Consider the following 19,143-nt stretch of genomic DNA (forward strand, 5'->3'; position numbering starts at 1 on the left):
CCTTATATAAAATTTTAATACCTTAATATATCCCCTTAACATATTACAATACTCAATAAATGCTTAAATTAATTTTTTTTTATTTTTTTTTTTAAAACAAAACACTATAATCTAATTGGGAAGCCTAAACCCCAGAGGTAAAATCTAAAAAAAAAATAGCTTTAACACTATAATCAAAACTTGAACCATAAAAATAAACTCTTAAAAAAACATTTTATTTATTTTTTTTTTTTTCAATTATTTTTTAATTCATAAATAAAAAAAATTTAAAAAAAAATAAAAATAGTTGTTATCCTGCGCGGCGCGCACAGTTACGTACTGTGGCGTCGCGCAGGATAACAAAATTATATGTATATATATATCACACCCCCATATGTAATTTTTTTTTTTAAAAAAAAATCAGTATAAAAATTTCTTATATTTAATCCTATAATCTAACTTTTAAATCTTCAAAATAAAATTAATATTCACCTTTCAGACAGAGGAGCCTCAACATTTATTCTCATAATCCCGCCCCAAGCTAGCAGTTTCTATGTGTGTGTATATATATTAATCCCGCCAACCTTAACAAACGATCCTCAGGTGCATCCCTCTCTCCTAGTCTTCGCCTACCAAAAATTAGGGATAGAGACCATAACGATGCGCTTCGTAGCGGCGAAGGCGTGCGCCGGCAGCAGGGCTCGCGCAGGCGCTCTCTACATCGGCGGTAACTCCGCCGCACCCATCGAAACGCCCTCCCTCTTGATCTCCACCCTCAAGGGCCTCCCGGCGTTCATTTCGCGTGATCATCTCGGTGACCTCCCCGCCCCCGATTCTCACCTCCTTCACGTCAGCCCTATCCACTTGTAAGTTTCACTCTGATTCTGTCACCAAGGATGTTCGACGAAATGCCTGTTTGGGGTCTCATGATGACTTGGGGTGAAATTATGATGCCGCACTGCGCACTTATAGTCCGGTTGTTAAATCTTTGATTTTTATCATTTTAGTTGTGCGACGCCATAGAGTGAATTGTGCCATCTCAAAAGTTGTGCTAATGTTTGAAGGTGTTATTTGCGATTGAGGCTGATTTCACTGGCACTTTTGTAGACTTACCTATGCAATTCGTGTTTTTTATTTTTTTTTGAGTTAAAACTTAAGGTAAATTTATTGATTCTTACTCTGTCTTCTCAATCAGAGCAGGGGATATTGCGACTGTTAACTGAATAAATGATTTTATTGTAGCAAAGAGTGATTATGCTCATTTATGTTAAGGGAGGTAAATCATGGGGCCAGCTTATAGCCAACCGCCAAATTGGCTAGGGGGCAGGAGGGTTTTTTTTTTTAATAAATGATGTTTATGATCATAGATTCGGTATGGTAAACTGATTTAGATTTGACCAGATGATGCTTGTCAAATTTCAGCTATTAATATACTTTAAAAAAAAAGTGTGTATTAATCACCAAAAAACAAAACTGTCTATAAAATTTGAAGACTTCTCGCTAAAAGTTTCAGTGACAATAAAGTTAAAACTAGTAATGATAGTATTAATTGGATCTATCACTAAATGTGACAACTTTTTCATTGCAATTTATTTAATAGTATTATTACTAAATGATATAGCTGCGACAAAATTTGTGATAACAATTTTTGCCACATTTAATTATTCTCATAAAATATTTTAGTGTGGGCTGGTTAATATTAGTTGTGGTTAAAATCTTATTTATTTATTTTTTTTGTAGTGTAACTACAGCTTGAGAATTGATAAAATTTTATAACTTTTTTTTTTTGGATTTTGTGTGGCCTATACATTGTCATGTATTTCCTACATCTCTGTGAAGTTATATTGGTTCAATGGTAAAAGAATCACATATTTCGTGATGCCACTAGGAAACCTATTTTCGTAAGCATAAATTGTTGAGACACTAGAGATGAAAAGTAGAAGATTGAGGAATGGACTAAATGCTATACAAGTAATTCAGGCAAACACGTAACACTATTACTAAGTATGAGAAACTATCCCACTGTATAAAGTTGTATTTATGTGTAATCATTGAGATTCATGCACTTTAGTTTCAAGTCTGCTGCATCTCCCCCCAACAAAAAAAAAAAATTATTATTAGAAATGCCATTCCTAAGGCCCATTTCTGCAATCTTTCTTTCTCTTTTGATGAATCTTTCATGTTACCCTCTTTTTCCTTTTTGCAACCAAGGAACTGAACCTCTTCACCATGATTGAAACTCATTTTCAGAAGACTAGTCATTTATATATATTTTAGCGAATCAAAGACCTTTGAATTTTTGGAATACAGTTAATTGTCAAATCTTGATAATAAGAATTGCATTTGGACCAATGAGTGAAGAGGAAATACTAATGTAGATAAAAAAAGATTTTCTAATATGCTTAAGCTACTTATTGACAAAATGTTTGTTTTCTCATATTCCTTGGTCCATTTTCTTTCTTTTTCTATACAAATCAATTGATTGGATCATGACCAAGTTTTTTTTAGTAGCATCTAACTTTATGTAGACATAGTCTTAGAGGTGTCAATCGAGCCAGGTTGCCTATGGTGCGACTTAGCATGGTAGAACATGGAATTTCCCAAAAGGGGAAGCTCATGGGTCAATTTCTGATGTTGGCCTCCTCACCCATGTGCTGTGTTGGATTGACATGAAGTTGGGCCATGTGCAGGCGAACATTGTTCTTATTGATTTTTCATACATAACTTTTTATATAATCCCCTTTATTCTTTAAATAATTACAAAATTTAAAATCTTAGTAAATTACCCTTAAAATATTTGAAAATTATAAAAAATATTTTTAATATTTTCAGACATTTCAATTATAATTTTTATTCTTTCTATTTTTTTATTCCTAAGTTGTAGGCCTATGGGCTTCCCAAGCATAATAAGGATGACTGTGCTTGGCCTTGATCTGCTCTATCTAGGGCTGTGTTGACTGGATCAATTTCTAGTTGTACTGGGCTGGGTATGCTTGGGCATGACCCACTGCACTAGACTTCAGTATGATCTACTAGTTTTTTTCTTTTATCTTCTAGACTTCAGTATGATCTATTAGGTTTTCTTCTATCTTATGAACTATGCTTTTACTAAGTTTCTTATTGAATAAAATCTCAAAGAAGCTTTCTTTATTTCTTCAAGGTTTTTTATTTTGCTTAAAATTTCTTACAAATGTTGGATATTTTGGGGGGTTCTTTGCAGTTTAGATTGCCCTGCAACCAAAACTATCTGTACTATTGGAGGTTTGCATCAGATGGTGGGATTGCATGATCATTTTTTTATAGCTTCCCCTAGAGATTCATTAGAGAGTTTACCTGAGAGTGATGGCACCAATAAGCTTGGGGCATCTTTTGAAACACCTTCTGGTCGTCAACTGGTACTCCATTTTAGCATGAAACTATCTTCTCTGGCATCATTGTAGCAACATAATCTGCACCTTTGTTTATTCAACACATTCCCTCATTTTTTCATTTAGGTGAAACCGTCAGCATACATGGAAATGATTACATCATTGATGCCCAATCTATGGGCCAGTATGGCAGATGAGGTGCCTGCTTGGGTCTCTGATAAGCGAAATAAAACTTCTGTTGATCGGACACTGCGTTGGCTTGATGAATGCATCAATTTGGACCTAGTATGTAAATACTCTCCCTAAAATACCTGTCAAATAATTGAGTTTACTACAAATATATGACTCATAACTCATAAATTCTAGTATTTCTTCTGTTTTTTTTTGATAAACTTTTTAACCTTAGTTTGAATAGATTGACCTTAATCTGGTGTCAAGTCTCACCCTAATTTCTAACATTGTGATTCAATGGCAGTATATTCATAATCTAGCTTTCACAATCTAGCTTTGCTTATGAAATGTCTGCCATGTGACTGTAAAACATTTTTCAGATGAAAATGCTTTGACTTGCACAGTTGTTCAATGTAATATGTCCTCTTTTCTGTGAATATTTTGGATTTGCCAACTGTTATGTGATATATATTATACAGGAAGGTGGGAAAAATGTATTGGGATTTGTTGTTGGTGGATCCAGTATTGAAGAACGGAAACGCTGTGCGACTGAAGTGGCTGCCAGAAATGTCTCAGGTTTCTTGTACTTTTTTTTAGATGCAGACAATATTTTATTTTTAAATTAGGCTTAAAATGATGCATGTTGGAATCCTAACTCCTAAGTCATCTTTATGTCCAAGTACACAAATAAGAACAACATGTCACATACTGTTAGTTATTTAGATTATTACTTCTGTATATTATTGAAGACATGGATGCTCCAGATGCTGTGAGAGTGCTGATATATTTGTCTCAGTTTATATCTTGTTTTTCTATGGCTATAGAAAGGCTTCAACTGCATACTTTTCACTTGCAGGAACTAGGGATACACACATGAACAATTCAAATTGAAAAATTGGTTGAAATAACTGAATTCTAATTGAATTGATCAATGTTGGAGAATCTGACCTGACTACCTATGATTTCTATTTTCCCAATCTTGGAATGCATGTACAATTATCTCAATATTTAGATGTTTCTTTAAGTGTAAATACCTTCAACAATATCGCCAATGAGGGACTTAAGATTCCATTTAACTTAGAAAAATGTAGGCCGAAGGCAAATGAAAGTCATGCACTTTCTTGAAACACTTTGGTGTTGCTCCTATATCAGAATATAAATAATGAATTAGAGAACATAGAGCCATCTCATTTCCTTACTGCATAGATAAAATATGGTGGAATAACTACAAGGCAACAAAATTCATGTTGAGTCTTTAATGCAATTCAAATAATTTCAATAACAACCATACTATGGTTCTAGTCCATATAGCCCTAGTCCCCGGGGCTATGGTGTCGCGGTAGGACATCTAGGTTGTCACCCAAGCACCTGAGATTCGAACCCCAGCTACAGCGTATTTGCAGAATTTTTTTCTCCAAATGGGGGGGGGGGGGGCATAACCAAAAGGATGCTAGGCTTTTGGGCTGGCCGCCATGTGCGCTTCCCGATTTACCTTTGTGCCCGGTGGGAAACTTCTGTGGGGCCGGGCCGGTCACCTCCAGGGATAGTCAATGAGGCTAACTAGAATTATCATTTTTTTTAGTCCATATAGCCCTAGAAAAACTCCTCTCGTCCTCTAGCCACTTGGCAGCCGACTATAAGCTGACCCCGTGATTTACCTCCCTTCACATAGCCTTAGGACGGGATATGAGGAGCGTCGAGGGTGAGTGTAATCATCTTATACTACAATAGTCCATATAACCCTACAATCCTAATACATTTTAATTAGTTTAGATTTCATTTCCTTATTAGTAGTTTCTTATAGACTGGCAACGTGGTTGGTTCTATAGAAATGAAAGCATTACCAAATGTTCATGTAAATGCATAGGTACAAAAAATTCAATAGATCTAATTTGGACTTCTCAAATTGTGGGTGTATTACTTATCCTTCTTTAATAATCATGGATGAATTAACTATTACTTTTTTCTTTTCCTATATATGATCAAAAGGGTTAGCTATGCCCTTTTTTTGTATACAAGTCTCAGTTGTTTAGGAAAAATTATGACATGATTCCGACTATAAATAAAGTAACTTGACCTATCAAAGACATTTGATTTTGCTAGACTAGTTCTTAGTAGAATTGCATATATAACAACAAGCAAAAACCAAAAATGTATATATTTTTTGTATTTATTTCCCTCTCTTTTTGATTAGATTATGACAATACATAGTTTCTATTAGAAGTGGCTAGTTGTTGTCCAAACAAAAGATGTTCCTACACATAAGAAGATTATATCTTTCTTTCATTGCGCCAAAAAAGTGAACTGTCTATCCTACCTTATTAGGGTCTCCCACATGGATTTTATTTTCCATTGAACTTCATGTGCAAGGCCATATCATCTACAATACTATGGAAATGACTTAGATAATTGCGACTTGTCTAAGGTTTACTCATATTTTTGCACGTTCTTTGCAATTATTTCCATCTTTGTAGATATTTAAATCTTCCAAACCTTTTATCCTACAAGTTTAATTCATGTTCCTGTTCATAGCAATTGGATGCTGATGTGGTGTCATATGTTTGACCTAGGTTTTTGGATAGGAGGTTTTGGACTTGGTGAGAGTATAGAAGAACGACCTGCTTTGCTCCATGCTGTTACGGTAAAAAGATTTGTGCATTTGATAAATGGTTTATGCACTTAAAAAATCCTGAGGTGGTGTGGACACTTAAATCGACAGTATGATCTTCATTTATCTTTAACTGTTACATTTTGGTTGCATTGTGCTTGGAAATAAAATGAGATTGTTCTAATAAGCAACCATTAATATATATGGATAGTAATATATTTTATCTACGTTACAGATAGTTGGATACAACATATTAGAGTACTGAGTGACCTTTTTTGATCCATAAATTGCTCCTTTTGCTATCAGTTTTAAGAATCATATATCCAATGACAAATTAGAGAAATTATTATTATCCAGTTTAGTTTTACACCACAATCTGTTGCTAGCATTGTATATATTTCTTAGCTTAATACTATCTAATATCTGAATGTAAAAATTCTTAAACTGATATAGTTTGAAGTCTAAATGCTTTCTGTCTTTGCTAGAATTCTAACATTTTCATATCCAGTTATTAATCTTAATCTGTGGTGTCTAATTTGTTTTACTACATGAAATCTGTTTATAACTTGTGAGTCAGAACAAATTATGTCATGCTTCAGGGCTATCCTGCCACGTTGAAGGAAGCACACTTTTGGTGACAATTTGCTAAAACAACTTCCATAACTTAGATAGCAAAAAATATGCATTTTATTTATTCCCAAGAATTTGAATATTCATCTGATAATAAGAACATCCAGAAAAAAAATGATATATAAAAGAGTACTTTCCAGAATAAGAGAGTACATTGTGACAATTCTAAACTGAAGAAACATAAACAAAAACACTTTTTAGCATGTTCGGGCATCTCTGAGCAACACTGCACTCTGGTTGAAACCATATAAGAACCCCAACCCTATCCATGCTTATGGAATTAGAGACCAACAAATACATGGAGGAAACTAATAAAAAGAGAGATGCATGGAAAAAGAGATTCATGTTCGAATGTTCTTTATTTTTGTACATCGTGAACATTTGATAAATGATTGAATTTAGGTTCAAAATCTTGAGTCATGCCAAAGTTTCAAGCGTTTTAGGCTTTGACTGGAATGATTTTGTTTCTTTATTGTATGTTGGTCCCTTGGAGGCCGGCAAGAGGGGGTGAATTGTCCTGCACAAAAAAATGAACACCCTTTCTCGATCTTTATAAGCTTTTATTAAGAAACACTTGCATAAAAAGAAACTAATTAACAAACAAGAAGGAAGAGGCAGATCGTTTACTTGGTTTGCAATAAGAGGATTGCTAATTCAAAGCAAGTAAAACTCACTATCAAATCTCCTTTAGGCGGAGAAGCCTCTTACAGCAGTTAAAGTACTTGAATACGAAGCTAAACAAAAGGTAGAAGGTTTACGAGTGTTGTTTTTAGCTTTTGGAATCAAGGCTGAATTTATAGCCTGATCGGGCTGCCTGGAAGGGTTTCAGGCGCCTGGACGTGGATAAAATTTTATTCAGGTCGCAACGGATTGCAACACGTTGAGTTTCGATAAACTTTATGTTCCGGGCGCCTGGAAGAGTTCCGAACGCCCGGACGGTGTAGATACAGCCCCCACTGGACGAGGTGCCTCGGGGGCGCCCATGTGATCCGGGCGCTTGGACCAAAGTCAACCTCCCTGTTGACTTTTCGGTCCGGGATCTTGCTCCGGTTTCGCTCGTTTGGGTGATTTCGACCATCCAAAATAGGGCTGAACCCATTTTCCGACCTTCTCGAGCAGTCTTCCACTCCGACTTCTCGTCCCTCGGAATCGCCGTGGGTTTCCTTCTTGTCTGCCAGCGTACTCTTCCACAACACCTTGTCCCTGGGACGCACCGAGTCCGTCGACTCTCTCCCGTGCCGTTCTTATCACTAGCTACGTCTTTCGCTTGACTTCCTGTGCTCCTAAGTTTCTACACACTTAGACACAAGGATTAAACCACAACAGGATCTAACTTGACTTGGTTGATCACATCAAAATTACCTCGGGGTACTTACATTGTACTCACATTTCGATGTATGATGCTATTGGAGAATTAGAGGCGGGAGGAAAGAGATGATGAAAACAAAGACAAGACAACTATATAATTATTCAAACTTTATTTTTCCTATGAAATGGTACATTTTTTAGATTATCTTGAATGGGACAAGCTATAAAAAATTATTATTCTTATTTTAATTCTTCTTAACTGTGTAAGTTAACTGTGTTCTAGCATACCAAGGGATATCAAGTATTGGCATGAAATAATACTCGTTGATATGATTAACACAACGACGCAAGAGATATTGCTTGTGTCAAGTAGTATCGAAGTTCATTAATTTATTGGAACAATATGTTTCAACCATTTCACCAGACATGGTATGAGATTTAAAACCATATTGGATATATAATTTTGGGTTTAAAAGCACTAAGTTTCACCCTTTCTTGCCATTATTGTGTTATACAGTAGGAACTCTTAGTTGAGAACATAATATATAAGGTATCATTTTTATCATTACAAACTAATATCATGTTGGCATATTTTTGTCCTATGTTATCAATAGTTATTGACATTAAATTATAAATTGCTATCTTGAGGTCAAATATGAAATACTTTCTTTTCTTTTTCTTTTTTCTTTTTAAATTTAAAATACTTAACTAGTTTGTACCAATAGTTTTCAGAAATTCTCTTGTATAACTGGAACATTTAGGTTCTACTTCTTCAATATGATGATTATGGATACAAGTTTTGATTCTGAATGTCAACTCAGAGGTTATATTGCAGGGAGCAGAAATTGTTACTTTCATATCCATCATATAGCTTTTCTTACTCAAAACTTTTTTTGGTTTACCTTTCAGGATAGCCTTCCAGAGGAAAAGCTACGTCTTGTATCTGGACTTTCTCTCCCAGGTGTTGATATCATACAACCCTTTCTATCAACAGAAATAGCTGCATAGTTTACTCAATTTTATCTAGTGGCAGTTTTAGAGTTTTTTAACGAATGATTATTACTGCTATCATGTTCCATTGTCATTTCTAATCTCAGTGCTCATCTTTTTCACTTTTGTGTGGCTCTTTACTCTAATTGCTGAATTCATTATATTGTGTTATGTTGTTGCTCAAAGTCTCAAAATATCATTCCTTTCCTTTATCTAGATTTTGTATTCTCAAGGCATGGGCAAAAATGTGTGACTCTGCACGTGCCCATCATCCTATTTTATTTTGTATCAACTTCTCTCTGATGTTTTATCTACAGCTTCTTGAGAAAAGTGAACAGAGTCCTATAAATATTATGTAATAGTCATTTTCATTATAGTAGTATAATATTTTATCCTTCTCAAATTGGTATTAGAGTAAGTTTTCACTCTTCAGGCTACAATTTTCTTCCTCACATCTTTTAAGGGAAGGGTTGCAATTGTTTTTTAATGGCATGGCCTCCTCTCCATCTTCCCTTAAAAGATGGAGAGGAGGCCATCACATATGGTTTTAAATCAAATATAACATAGTATGTTTATGGATCATGCTAGATAATTTATGTCTCCCAATGAAGGAGACATAAACACTGCAAAAAAATATCACTTGAGAGTTGATGGACCTTCTAAAGGATTTGGCCTTGTCAAATCTAAATGAGTTAAAAATGACAGTTTACTGAGAGTGCAAGGAAGGAATCATATACTAGATACAACTTGTTTTATAGAGTGTAATCATATAACCGAGATTCAGAAGCTGAAATTTCACCTCTCCCATCAATAGGTTTTGCCAGAGCATTTATAACACGACCCAAGTAACCCTCACTCATGGGTATCTGAGCAATTCGTCTGCTTTTACGGAACTTCCCTCTTGTATCATCAAACCATCACTCATTAATACAACGCCAACATTATTTGATTCTAAATTCAGAGCAATGCCAATTGTACCCTCTTCAAACTCTACTAATTCACCTGCCATTACTTCATCAAGTAGGCTTTAATTATGGGTTTAGTTCAAAGTATACGTTCATCAAGGATCTACTGTTGTTACCATCGACAAGCTAAATAGGTGGATATGAAGATTTTCATTTACAATGATCTCCCGGAGATCTACATGACATAATTGAAAGGATAAATAGTTGAGGGAGAAAAGGATATGATTTATTTTATTTATAAGATGAAGAAGTCTTATCGTACTAAAGCTATCAAATCTATTAGATTAATAGAGCTATTGCTCCAGTAGGTTTAGTGCCTCATTAATAACACTAGGTTCATAGTTAATTGTGAGTCTAAATATACCAATGTAATAGTTGTCTCATGGAAAAAATAATGCAAGATTCTCTTCCTCAAATTCAATAGGGTTCTAGAATCTACTAGGAACTATGCTCTTGGTTGTTTGCTCTTGACCGAGGAATGTTGATTCTCACTCACATGTCGGACAACATAAGGGAACCTTGTGGGTTGAGGCCACGTATGGAGTAAGAAGGGGAGGCTTAGTGGAGATTTGGGATCGAGAGGTTGATTATATTCATAACACTCAGGGGTTGTTCATTAAATCGGATTGGACTAGCCCACACTGAACACGAACATTGATTTGAAGTGCGAGCATATTTTTGTAAATTATCTAGCATGATCCATAAACATACTATGTTATATTTGATGGCATGATCACCTTTCTAAAAGTGAAAGGGGAAACCTTTAGAACTTACGAAAGTTCCCCATCTAAAATTTACAGTCATGACAATTTCCATCCATTCTTGCTCTTTGTTTCCTTAATCTATTTGCTAAGTTTCAATAGCCGGTTGAGCATCAGAATAATATTGTGATTTCATATATTTTAAAAATAAATAATTAAAAATTTCATTAATAGCTGGAACCTTAGGTTGGTGAAATTCCCTTTTTTGTTTTTTTTTTTTAATTTTGAAAAAGAATTATAAATTGATAAAAATTTTGATTTCTTCATATAATAATATTTGATTTTTTACATAGGAAATGTTTGATCTTCCCTCAAAACAAGAAAATTTGTTGTAAAAAAGGTAGAATGAAATTTTTGTGAATAAAAATGGAAAACTATTTCAAGTTTCCATACACACACCAACTTACAGTTGTAACTGCCTTTGTCAATTTCAAACAAAAAAAAATGATATTCCAAATTGCAGAAGAAGTATTCTCGATAAGTCTATTTATGTTGTTTCTTAAAACCCTTCAATAGAGGAGGTCTTGCAGGGTGTAGCTGTTGGAGTGGATTTCTTCGATTCCACGTATGTTTTGGAGGTCTTGATATTCTTTTCCTTGCTTTCTTAAATTGTATAGTACTTAGCTCAAAATGTACATTTTTTGAACTCGAAACAGGTATATTTACCATCTTACACTTCGGGGCTTTGCACTGATCTTCCCACATAATATTGTTGATGAAGACATTGTAGATCGTCCACTTGATGATTACCCTAATGACTGTACAAAAATAAATTTGAGAGCTACAATTTTCAGGTATGTAATCTATATCTCTAGGACCGACTCTGTTTTCACTATTCAGACACAAGAACAATTTAACCTAAACAAAAGTAAAATTCAGTAGCATGGTTTGGGTGGCTTTCTATAATCTTGGCACAAACCAAAAGCTAAGAATCAAAACTTTGCCACTGCAGCTCACTTAGAATTGGGCTGACATGTCTTGCTCAACCTATCAAACTGGGTTAACCTGGCATAACTTCACAGGACCAGAACCAATAGTTGTGCAAATTTGCCTGCTGTCATTTGCTATTGAATGTTAAAACGGCATTAACATTGTTTGCAAAATTTCAACCAAGTTAGAATGTACAATTCGATGATTTTTTTTTCTGCATCTCTCTTCTCTTCAGGAAGGATACTTCATCTATTGTTGCAAACTGTACTTGCTTCACTTGCCAGAATCACACACGAGCTTATATCAATCATCTATTGAATGTTCACGAAATGTTGGCTCACATCCTACTAGAAATGTAAGTTGCTTTTTCCCGCGGTAGTGTTCCTGCTCATCACTTTGACTAACTTCTGTTCCTATGCTCGCAGACATAACACACACCACTATTTGGGCTTCTTTCGCACTATCCGTGAAACTATTAAGAACGGAAAGTTTGACTTGTTCCACAAGAAATTCATTCAAAGCAGGCGCATCCATCTTGCCTCAGTCGTGCAATATTCTTGACGTTGTGTTTCTTCTCTTTTTGTGACAGTTTAGAGTTCAAAATTTTATTATCTTCAATTTTGTAGTATGCTTAGTGAAATTCTAGAGCGGCAAGGGTCTTGTAGTTTCAGTAGCTGTTTGAATGGTTAGTACAGACAACATCGATTATGCGGCCTCTAACTTAAGAGGGAATGACTAAGCAACTGTTATACTTTTCATGTATTAGAACCTTGAGGAAAGATTGTATCTAAATGTCAATTAGTGTCAGTTTAGTGCCTGATTCACTCTGGCTGTATAATTTGGAGTCATGAACCGCAAATGAAATGTTCACTTGTAGTAACTGTATGACAGTTTATGAATGAGGGAAGCAAAGACTGATGCAGGGCACTCACAAGGAGGGTGCTTGGGCTGAGTTATCATAAAAATTCAATGTGGTTTTGTTTCATTCATAGAATATGAAAATCCTTAAATTTAGTGTTAGTGTAGTAAATTCAATGTACTCCCCTTCTTTTTATTTGTACTAGTATTTCGTGTTATTTTATATAATTATCTATTAAAATTAGTAAGTATGAACATTTGAATAAATAATTAAAATACAAATAAACTAAATTGATTATAGATGGTACAATTAGAAAAAAATAATAATTTATAAATTTTGTAAATTTTACTTAAATATAATGGTTGTTGTTGAATTTTTGGTTGCTATCATTATTACATATCAAAATTTTTAGACCCATGTGATTTGTAACTCTGGATACAAATACATCCAGTTGATCGTGATTAAAAATGGGTTCTTCAAAAGAAGTCATATATATGAGATAATAATTGACGTTGATTTTTATTGATTTTCATTGCATATGACAATCAAAACACTTTATGTTCCGCATTTAAAAGGAAGTCTTTAAGCACTTTAATACTTTATGTTCCGCATTGCTTCAGAGAAGAATTTGTCCTTTCAACGATCAATTTAGTGGCATTGCATATTCTAATAGAATGATTTTTATGTTATGCAACAATATAATTGGAGTTCCAACCTTCAAATTTAACTTATGATTCGGTACTTTAGAACATTATATTCGATTTAATAATTCACGAGTATGCATATCATGCAGTAGATCAATATTTCTAATAGAGTGACATGTTGAATCAAAACTTAAATACAACCTTCCCTCGGAATGATTTAGAGATATCATGTATTTATTTATGAATTGAACGACATCAAGTCTTCTCGGGCGGTCTAGTAATTAGCACATAAAGTGTTATCATCATGAGATCTAGGGTTTGAATCTCGGCAAAGCCGAGGTAAATACCTCCCTTATGTGCTAGTCACTATTCCAAAGACTAATAACCGCCTATGATTTATCTCTTCTGTATTGGTCCTGAGACAAATTAACGGGGACACTGGGATCAAGTATATTGTTGCAATAGGATCATTGCAATCTTTCAATAAAAGTTCATCAAGAATATCGATTGTCGCATAACCATCATTTGGTTCTCTAATTTTTTTCATTTCCTAAATTAGCAATTCAATTCGAAAATTGCTTCATTTTAGCACATTCTTCATCAGAACCTAAATGTTGCCGTCGTCGTCAATTTCAAAATTGTGCAATGCCTCCAGAGATACGAAGAATTGATAGTGACAAGAACAATATCCTACCTACTTTTGTCGCCATCGAAAATAATTGTTTTGCCTCCAAAAGGCAAATGAAGGTTTGAAGGATTGACAAATCTCATTATATCTTTCATTCTTTTATCCAAAGTTGCAAAACAAAACTTATGTGTCATCGGAGCCTCATTCCAAATGATAAGTTTAGATTTTACAATAAGTTCCACAAGAGGACTCCCTTGTTTGATATTGCATGTTAATTTCTCATTAGGATTAAATGGAATTGTAAAATGAGAATGAGTAGATCTTCCACCCGGCAAGCAGTAGAAGATATGCTATACCATTGGATACTATACCACTCAATTCTCAGCAACAATGATATTTTTATAATAAATACACGATCTTCTTTAAAAATGAGTTTTACTCTCTTCATTATCAAACGTTTTATAAAAATATAGAAAGAGTAAATATTTGTAATTTCTCCCAATAGTAATCAAATAAATATTTAAAATAAAATAATTATACGATCTCTTTATCATTAAAGACACATTTTATATTAAAATTTCTGTTGTTTCTATATGTAGGTAGATCGTAACAACGAATCAAGATGAGTTTTAGAGCCTATTATATTTCGAAGAGTTAAACTCTCGAATGACATTACAATCTCTTTATCATGAAAGATACATTCCAAGTTAAAATCTATGTTGTTTTCATATGTAGAAAGATCGTAACAACAAATCAAGCGGAGTTTCAGAACCTACTACATTTTCAATGATTAACCTTTTGGATTACAGTAAACAAAGAGTTTTTTTTTATTTTACCTAAAGTAATCATTTTAAGATAGTATATTAGTTTTTTTTTGAAAACTCTAGGGGTGTAAATGAATCAAACCGCTCGTGAACTATTCGAAACTCGATTCGATAAAAACTCGTTTAAGCTCGTTTAATGAGGCTCGTTAAGATAAACAAATCAAGTTCAATCTTCGCAATACTTGACTCGTTAGCTCGTGAACACGTTTGTTAAGTTCATGAATCAACTTTTAAATTAAAAAATAATAGTTTTGATATTAAATTTATAAATTTTACACTCTACTTATGAAAAATATAGACAAATATATTAAATTTATTTATTAAAATGAAATTATAAATTTTAATAAGAATATTATAATTTTCTCTAAATATATAATTTAATTTTTAATGAATATTTAAATTTATAATTTATGCTTATTAAGCTCGTTTAGGCTCGATAAAAACTCAAATAAGTTCGTGAACCATGAATATATTCGTTAAATAAAGCTCGAGTTCGGCTCGATTATAAACGAGCCAAGCTCAAATATTCAAGAGTTCGACTCAATTTAGCTAGATTACACCTCTATTGAAAAGTACAGTTTTATATATAACACATATAACACTCTACAGTAAATTAGAGAAAAATCCTCAATCACAACTCTAACTTTAGATGCAGTCCCCAATCATAAAAAACTTTGTTTCCACTCCCTGCATGCAAAGTTTTATTTGTTTCAACTCCCCCATGTAAATATTGTTACCTAATTACCCCTCAGATTTTTTAGGTACAAAAGATCTAAAAATGAGTATAATTCTCTTAAAGTCAGCACTTTATACAAGAATTGAGTATATTTTCTATTAAATTGAGTACGACTTTTTTTCTACTTTAATATAATTCCTCCTAAATTTAGCACCATTTAAAGAAAATCTAGTATATTTTTCATCTAATTGAGTATCAGTTAAAGAAAATCTAGTATACTTTCCATCCAATTGAGATGGAAAAAGAATCGTGTTCAATTTGATAGAAAATATACTAAAATGAGTATAATTCTTCTTAAAGTCAGCACTTTATACTAGAATCGAGTATATTTTCTATCAAAATTGCCCCTCATATTTTTTAGGTATAAATAGTTTAAAAATGAGTATAATTAAATTCAGTACTTTAAACTAGAATCGAGTATATTTTCTATTAAATTGAGCATGCCTTTTGATCCGGCAGTAAAGACGGGGGACCCCCTTTGAGGGAAGTCAACGCCACGTGGAGGTCAACAGCCTAAGGGCAAGATGAGGCTCGGCCGATCGGGTAAGGGTCGGATCAACCGGCCGGACGGGTCAGAATAGAATCAAAGACAACCCGGCGGGGAGTCGGGTTTCCTACGCTCATGGTGAACAAGGTGGCCGGGCCGAGCGGGTGGCCCGCCTGGCCGAGGCATAAGGCAGCAATGCCGTGAACAGTTTCATCCGAGCACACGACCTGGAATCTCCCGACCGGATCAGTACCTACGTCCGGTCGGACGTGATGGGACTGCCGAGTGGCCGGACGTTCGGCGCGGGAACAGAAGAGACAAAAGGGCAAGGGAAACATCGGGGGACATCTTCTGACAACAAGCGTGTTCGACGACTAACCCATACGCAGAAGTCTATGACGGAATGTTCTACTGTCCCATCAGAGAGGTGCTCGGACTGTAGCAGTATGATGTCAGGCAAGCCCCTCTGACAAGCTCATACTGAGGTACGGTAAGAGGACACGTATTCGCCTCGGTATGTGTGCATAAGCTTCTTCACAGCTCTATATAAGGGTCCTCACACTTCGCCGGAGGTATGCATTCTCGCATCTTCGGAGCCACTTCATAGTTTCCTCTTGCCTGACTTGAGCGTCGGAGGGTCGTCACCGGGAACCCCTTCCCGGCCCGACTTCCTTGCAGGTTCGCTGGAGATCCCTAAGACCGGCCGGAGATCCACGTCATCAGTTCGGAGAGCGCCACGTGCCCAGCGTCCGTTGATTCAGCGTTCGGACAGGATCACCTTTTTTCCTGCTTAATATAATTCCTCCTAAATTCAACATCATTTAAAGAAAATCTAATATATTTTTCATCCAATTGATTACCATTTAAACAAAATTTAGTATATTTTCCATCTAATTGAGGTGGAAAAAGAATCGTGCTCAATTTAATAGAAAATATACTAGATTCTAGTTTAATGTACTAAATTTAAGAGAAATTATACTCATTTTTAGACTTTTTATATTCAAAAATATCAGGGGTAATTAGGTAAATATTTTTGACTAGGGAGTGGAAGCAAAGATTTTTACCATTGAGGACTGCATGCAAAGTTTTGTTTGCCAATAGAGACTGCATGCAAATTTTCCCAGTAAATTAGAGAAAAATCTCCAATCACAACTTTAACTTTACATGCAGTCCCCAATCATAAAAAACTTTATTTCCACTCCCTGCATATAAAATTTTATTTGTTTCAACTCCCCCATATAAATATTGTTACCTAATTACCCTTTACCCCTAAGATCTTTTAGGTACCCTCATTGGCATTAAATCATGTGATGAAACTGAGGTGAATCTTTAATGCAATTCCTATTTTCAAGCAATTGATCATATTTAAAATTGAAATTTGAAGAGTAATTTAAGAAGTTTAAATAAAAAAAGGGGCAATTTGATTAAGTAAATGTCAATTAAAATAAATTTTATAATTGAAGTTACAAATGAATATTCACTTTGTTAATAGGAATGTGAAAAGAAAATATTATTGATATATTTAATTTTAATAATCAAACATTTAAAGTTGTGTAAGTATGATTAGGTCTATTATGAGATAGAAAATTTCTAAATTTATATTTTTTAACCGACAACTCTGCTTTTATATGTATATACAAAAAAAAAAAGTGGAACCGTCACATCAACGACCCCCTAGAGCCGGTCCATTTTTATATGTATATACAAGCTATGTAAACATATGCCCATCGGATTATTAGGTTTATTTTAGACCCAAAATTTCTATTTTTGGGAGACAACTCAACTTTTATATGTATATAAATAAGTGCGGTAAATAAATTAAACATGCATAAATAAATTTAGTATTTGATTCATAAAATTCATTTATATTTATTTAATTATACAAATATATAAAATAAATAAGAATAATATTTATAAATAATATTCATGTTTGTGAATAAATTTATTTATTAATTTATATAAAATTTAATTATAAAATTAATATATATATATATACATATATATATATATAGAGAAATGCTATGCTGCGGACAAAATCGTGCGGATCGCTGCGGATTACCTTCCTGATCGATCTCTGGACCGATCAGGGAACCTCCTGATCGGTCTGTAGACCGATCAGATCATTTTCTGATCGGTCTACAGACCGATCAGGAGTTTCCTTGATCGGTCAGGAGGTTCCCTGACCGATCAGGAGTTCCCCTGATCGGTCTGTAGACCGATTAGGAGGTTCCCTGATCGGTCCAGAGATCGATCAGAAATATACGTGGGCTAAATCGCATCGATGCCGCAGCATAAGCATCGCAGGCTAACATTTCTGTATATATATATATATATATATATATATATATATATATATATATATATATATATATATATATATAATCTTCATAAATAATTTTATAGATTTTTTTTCAAATTACTATTCATATCATGTTAAAAATAAAGAAATAATATAAATATTTTAAAAATTAATGTAGATTGTAAAAATAATAATATTAATAGTTGAACTCAATTAAAAGCGTAAATAATGTTTATGAAAATATTCAGGAATAAATTTATTCGATTTTAGCTTGATAAATTTTTTTAATAAATAAATTTGAATAAGTTCGATAAATAAATAAATTTTTAACACGGTTAGACATGACTTGGACCCACTCATTTACACTCCTATTTGTAGGGTTGGACGTTTTTCATATACTTCTTTACAAATTACACGAGGCCCAAGAGCTGGTGGTAAAGTATTTAAGTTATCATCTAAATAATCATAATTCGATCCTCACATATGATAATTTTGTAAAAAAAATTCTTTCAAATTGAGCGCACAATGAAAGAATACTGAGTTTCTTGATGGAAAAATCCGTGGCACCGATCGATCACCCCCAGAACTAGTCAATGAGGCCAACGAAGTTTATCATTTTTTTACAAATTACATGAGGTCTTGGGAGCGAAACTCGGTGCGTCTGAGCATATCTTCTCCCATGCTTTGGTCACCTGCACTAATGGCTAGTAGTCACTTGTGATTTATTTCCTCCGTGCTGACCTAGGAACGGGTTGGTGGGGGCGTTGGGGCGAGCGAATCGTCTTTTGCTACAATTGCAAATTGCATGGGTAGTCCCATTGGGACGGTGCAGTGGTTAAGACATGAGGTGTTGCCACATTAGGTCATAGAGTCGAAACTCGATGTGTCCGAGCATGCCTTCCCCATACCTTGGCCACTACACTAATGACTAATAGTCACATATAATTTACCTCCTC

At 34.2% G+C, this 19,143-nt stretch overlaps 1 protein-coding gene across 1 annotated transcript; it reads left to right on the top strand.

Moving 5' to 3' along the window:
- The first annotated feature begins 475 nt into the window (after positions 1-475).
- LOC121976901 (queuine tRNA-ribosyltransferase accessory subunit 2-like) lies at positions 476-12,660 on the top strand. Its single transcript, XM_042529302.1, has 10 exons — positions 476-845; positions 3,200-3,374; positions 3,474-3,632; positions 3,998-4,094; positions 6,089-6,159; positions 8,974-9,025; positions 11,297-11,345; positions 11,437-11,574; positions 11,946-12,065; positions 12,136-12,660. The coding sequence occupies exons 1-10, from the start codon at positions 640-642 to the stop codon at positions 12,269-12,271; spliced, it is 1,203 nt and encodes a 400-aa protein (XP_042385236.1). The 5' UTR covers positions 476-639; the 3' UTR covers positions 12,272-12,660.
- The last annotated feature ends 6,483 nt before the right edge of the window (positions 12,661-19,143 follow it).

This window comes from Zingiber officinale, chromosome 4B (assembly GCF_018446385.1).
Source record: "Zingiber officinale cultivar Zhangliang chromosome 4B, Zo_v1.1, whole genome shotgun sequence".
Taxonomy (NCBI): Eukaryota; Viridiplantae; Streptophyta; class Magnoliopsida; order Zingiberales; family Zingiberaceae; genus Zingiber; species Zingiber officinale.